Genomic DNA, 4,941 nt, shown 5'->3' with positions numbered 1-4,941 from the left:
CAGTGAAAAATCTCTCCAAAAAAAAAAAAAAAAGAAAACACCTGCTTTATACCACTTCCTAGCCAGTGTAAAGCACACCACAGATGATTTTTATTAAATGCCTAGAGGATGATTTGTTTCTTTTCCCTTTATTCCTGAGCCTTCGGTCCTGGGACATCTGGCACCCTCCATGACTATTCAAACCTGGGTCAGCCCTCACAGGACAGGGAGAGAGAAAAGATTGCAGGATGCCAAGGGCAGGGTTCGCGTGTCTCAACCACATGTGCCCACTAGGGGGAGCCCCAGCGAGGTGCTACGATGGGCTCTTGTTTTTTTGTTTTTTTTTTTTTTTGAGAGAGATTTTCACTGTAGGGCGCGTGCGTTCGCCAGACAGACAGAGAGAGACATAGAGACAGAAAGCGAGAAATCACCCCCCAGGGGGGATGGTCACGCCGCAATCCCTTCTCCTCCATTCTCCTCTCGGGATCTTGGGCACGCACGCACACGCGCCCGGCGTGAGTTTTAAGCCACCGGGTCCGGGACACGAACTGCGGTCGACTACGTGGGAATCCAGCGACATAGCCATTACACTAACTGCTGGTTCCCCTACGATGGGCTCTTATCTGAAAACAGAGGCATCTAGCGAGATAGGGCAAAGCCAGAGGCGGCTCCTTCCCAACCAGGCGGCAGACACTTACCTTAACTTCCTCCACACCTTGCAGCCTCAGTGTGGAGAGCAGGAGGAGAGAGCAGAGCCATGACAGGAGCAGTGACCGGAACTGGGCCACACAGAAGGAGATGACGGTGTGGAGAAAAACCAAGGCCACACCTGGGGCCCCCAGCACACACCAGCAGGCCCACATTCCATAGGCCATGAGGATCCAGGGTCTGAGCTGCAGACGGGCAGGGTCCAGCAAGAGACACCCAGGGAGAGAGGAGGGGAGAGAAGAGAAGAGAGAGATGAGTTTCTAGGCATTGCTGGTTAAGGTTCTACACGGAAAAGGATGGTGTTTACAGCCCGATAACTAAACCCTATCCTCCAGCCCTGCAAATTTGGTACAAACAAGAGCCACATTAACCCCCAGAATTCCATTGGGTCCACCCAGAAGCAAGGAACAACTTACCTGCCTTCAATCAAAGCCTCCCACTTCCCACCTCAGATCAGGAGGGCCCATGCCAAGATATTAAACTGACTTGCTGACAAATACTATGGAAGCCAGAAAAAGTTTAGAAAACTTCTGCACTCACAGCCCTTCAGAAGTAAGAGCGAGAGGTGTCAGAACACATTCCTGGGGCTCTTACTGAGCACACTGGGACACATGAGCTCTCACAACCACAAAAGGCTTCCTAAGTTCTATGCCAGAGACTTAGAATTAAGTATCTAATTACACTTGTTATTTTCTTAGCCATACCGTTTATAAATTTATGACACAGAAAAATGGTATCTTACCTGCTTTATGGGGTATTGAGGTCTTTGCATAGTGTACCTGATTGATACATTTATCCTCATTTTAGAAAAATAAGACAACATGGAACCAGCTAATGGCAAATGGTTACATTGCTGGACTCCCACACAGTCGATTGTGCTTTGAGTCCTGGACCCGGTCCCTTAAAACTCACTCAGGACACATGTGACGTGCCCAAAATCCTGAGAGGAGAATGAAGGGTAAGGGATTGAGCCACGGCCATCCCCTCTGGAGATCATTTCTCACTTTCTGTCTCTCTGCACCTCTGAGCACCCCTGCCCTATGGCAAAAATCTCTCTTAAACAAAAGAAAGGAAGGAAGGAAGAAAAATCAGAGAACAATTTTCTATTTAATTACCATGTGAATTTATAGTTATTATATCCAGTAACTAAATAGGTGGATTTGATGATATATTCTTAGTCATATCAGGCTGGTAAATCCTTATTTAAATACTGCAATATTGTTCTAACAGTGAGATGCAACATATTGTGGGAGTTTAATAACAAGCTTTGAAACCCTGCTGCCTAAATATGCATACTGTTTTCGCCACTAAGTAGCTGAGTGGCCTTTGGCAAGTTACTTAACCACTCTGTGCATCAATTTCTTCATATATAAAACTGAGACAACAACCTCTTCTTCGTGAGGTTATTGTGAGGATCCAATACATTAACTCATATAAAATGCTTAGAACAGCATCTACACACATAGTCAGAACTCTATAAATACTGTTTATTCTCTTGTTATTCCTGTGAAGAAAGATGATGTCCCATGGGTGTGTATTTTTAAATGTGGTCCCCAGGAATACAGCAAGTTGACAGTGAGAACTGCCTGAATGTAGGTCGTCTTGTAAAAATAAACAAAAAAACTGTCAAGGAAAGACAGATGTGGAGTCTGAACGGTAAATCCCATCCTTAGTTGCTAACTCTGCCAAAATATTACCTAAATACTGTTCTTTTCCTAGCCTATATTCCAGCCCAACAAAGGACATTTCCAGTGTGAGCCTAGGTCAGCCATTTAAATTCCAAGAAAACCAGAGACATCTGAAGTTCATTTTTACTATTTTTCCATCCTACTATCCACAGAAAACAGTCACATAAATTTGCTTCAAACTTTCCCCAAAACACTCACCTTTGGGTAGAGTCCAATTATAATAAACAAGGTTGCCAAAAACTATTTTAAGGGGAAGTTTTAACCAATGAAAAACTCTTCAACATGACCAACAGCATTTACCATTAGAGTTTTTTTCCATGAGGCCTGGCTATCCATAGTTTTATTAAGTGCTATTTGATCCATTTGGAGAAAGCCTGTTTAATGGGATTCATTTGAGAACGTACCACAGACTGTAGCTGCTTTAACTTGGAAAAAGCTGAAAGAACCTTCAGGAAATACCTAATAGTGCTGTGTAAACTCCATCAACTTGAGAGAGTCTATGATGATGAATTGAATGGTGGTCCTAAAAGCTACCTTGGGGGCAAATGTGACCCATGCTCTCATGCGCCACTGTTTTTCTTTTCACTTTTTTCTCATTCCCCCAACAGTCCAGGTAGGCAACATTTAACACTGTTCTAAGCCAGCACAGAAAATGCTTTTCCCTTAACCTCATGTTCTTGGCTAACCTTCATATTGCCGCTTAATCTCCCCAGTGAGTTCAGGTAAAACTACTCTCTACACTCACAGTGGACAGGAGGTGCGGAGGACCAGACCTGGATAATGCAAGAAGAACCGCCTATACAAAACTGTTACACAAGTTAGCTCCTCTCCCAAATACTGGTTTTCATACTCTGTCTATAAAAATGCCACTGGAACCCTATCTCCAAAACACCATTAAAAATCATGATGTAGGGGGCTTGCAGGTGGTGTGGCAGTAAGGGTGCTGGACTCCCACGTAGCTGAACTTAGTTTGAGTTCCAGACCTGGAGGCCTGCTTTCTCACTTTGCTTCCTTCTCGCTCTCCCTTCTTTCCTTCTCTCCCTCTGTCCGTCTCTGGTGAGTGCACATGTACTATAGCAAATTAAAAATAATAATAATACTGGGGCATCTGAAAAGTGATGCATCTTTGCATAGAAGAAAATACATCATGACTTTTCCAACAACCCAATAATAATAAAAATTAAATAATTATTATTTTTTTAATTATGGTGGGAGTTCAACAGGTGGTGTAGTGGTTAAGGGATTGGACTCCCACATGGTCGACTGCAGTTCGAGTCCCAGACCCAGCAACTTGAAACTCACACCAGGAATATGTGCGTGCATGCCCCAAATCCCAAGAGAAGAAGGGAATAAGGCAGTCATCTCCCCTGGGAGGTGATTTCTCGCTTTCTGTCTGTCTGTCTCTCTCCGTCTTTCTGGTGAGCGCATGCACCCTATAGAAAAACCTCTCAAAACAAATAAACAAACAAACAAACAAACTACTGCTACTATTAACAATAAACAACATGGTTTTTTTAGAAAAGAGTTTTATTGAGATAGCCATAGATTCACATGCAGCAAAAAGAAACAATACAGAAAGATCCCTTACATGCTTCACCCAGTTTCCCCCAATGGTAACATTTTCCAAAATCACTGTATGTGGATGTTTCAGAAAGTTTATAGAAAAATGGAATTAAAGTATGAGTTTATTTTGGTGAAAAAAAAAACAGAGATTTGGAACCCATCATTTTCAAGTGCATAGATTTTTCATAAAACACGTTTTTCATGAACTTTTTTTTGAGAGAGATTTTTGCTATAAAGTGCATGTGCTCGCCAGCGAGACAGAAAGAGAGCAAAAGTGAGAAATCACCCCCTTCATTAGGATTTATAATGCTTTTGTCGTGAGTATTAAAGGATGAGTGATGTGAACCAACAGTAAGGTGATTTAGAGAGGCTGGATGGTGACAAAGCACTAGCACAAAGCTCGGCAAGGCTGACGCTCACGGAAAGGTTCAGGGTTTGCGTCCAGAGACCTCCCTGAACATGTGGGGACCATGTGCCAATGATGTGGGGCTGGTTGAGGGTGAACTGCAACATGATCACTCTGTTGGGGTTGCCTGTCTTTCTGTCTCTCTTGCTCATGAAAGAAATAAACAAAGATGAATTCAGAGAACTTTGCAAGAGTACTGGATGCCAGTCTGGTCACAACAGCTCCGAGCCTCCCCAACTCTCGTCACACCAGGCTCTTCAGTTTCTTACAGAAGATGAAAAGGAAATCAGGAGAGAAAGGACATTTCCAAAAGTCTAACCACCAGGAAGAAGGGAACTGTGCTCTATTTCTGTAGCAGGAAATAAAACCAAGACTGAGAACACTATGGCCAGCTATGGCCCCCTTCCCTCTGTACCCACTGCTCTGATCTGAACAATAAAGTGTGTTCCAAGGTGGGACACTCAGCAGGCTAAAGTCCTGTCTTGTTAATATTACAATCCATCATGTAAGCCCAGAACCTAGCATGGTACCTAACATATATTAAGTGTTTCATAGATAACGGATGAGTGGGCGAGTGCGTGACTGGTTGGAAGAGCG

At 43.5% G+C, this 4,941-nt stretch overlaps 1 protein-coding gene across 2 annotated transcripts in view; it reads right to left on the bottom strand.

Annotated features, from left to right (window-relative positions):
* HHAT (hedgehog acyltransferase) overlaps window positions 1-4,941 on the bottom strand; it is a 204,951-nt gene that overhangs the window by 154,409 nt on the left and 45,601 nt on the right. For both annotated transcript variants that reach the window (XM_006159340.3, XM_006159339.2), the window contains one exon: window positions 678-872. In XM_006159340.3, coding sequence (XP_006159402.1) covers window positions 678-872 — 195 coding nt within the window. The remainder of the gene's footprint in view (window positions 1-677; window positions 873-4,941) is intronic.

Source organism: Tupaia chinensis, unplaced genomic scaffold, assembly GCF_000334495.1.
Source record: "Tupaia chinensis unplaced genomic scaffold, TupChi_1.0 Scaffold000627_1, whole genome shotgun sequence".
In the NCBI taxonomy this organism is placed as follows: Eukaryota; Metazoa; Chordata; class Mammalia; order Scandentia; family Tupaiidae; genus Tupaia; species Tupaia belangeri.
Note: the sequence above shows the minus strand (reverse complement) of the source record. Positions and strands in the feature narration are given on the sequence as shown.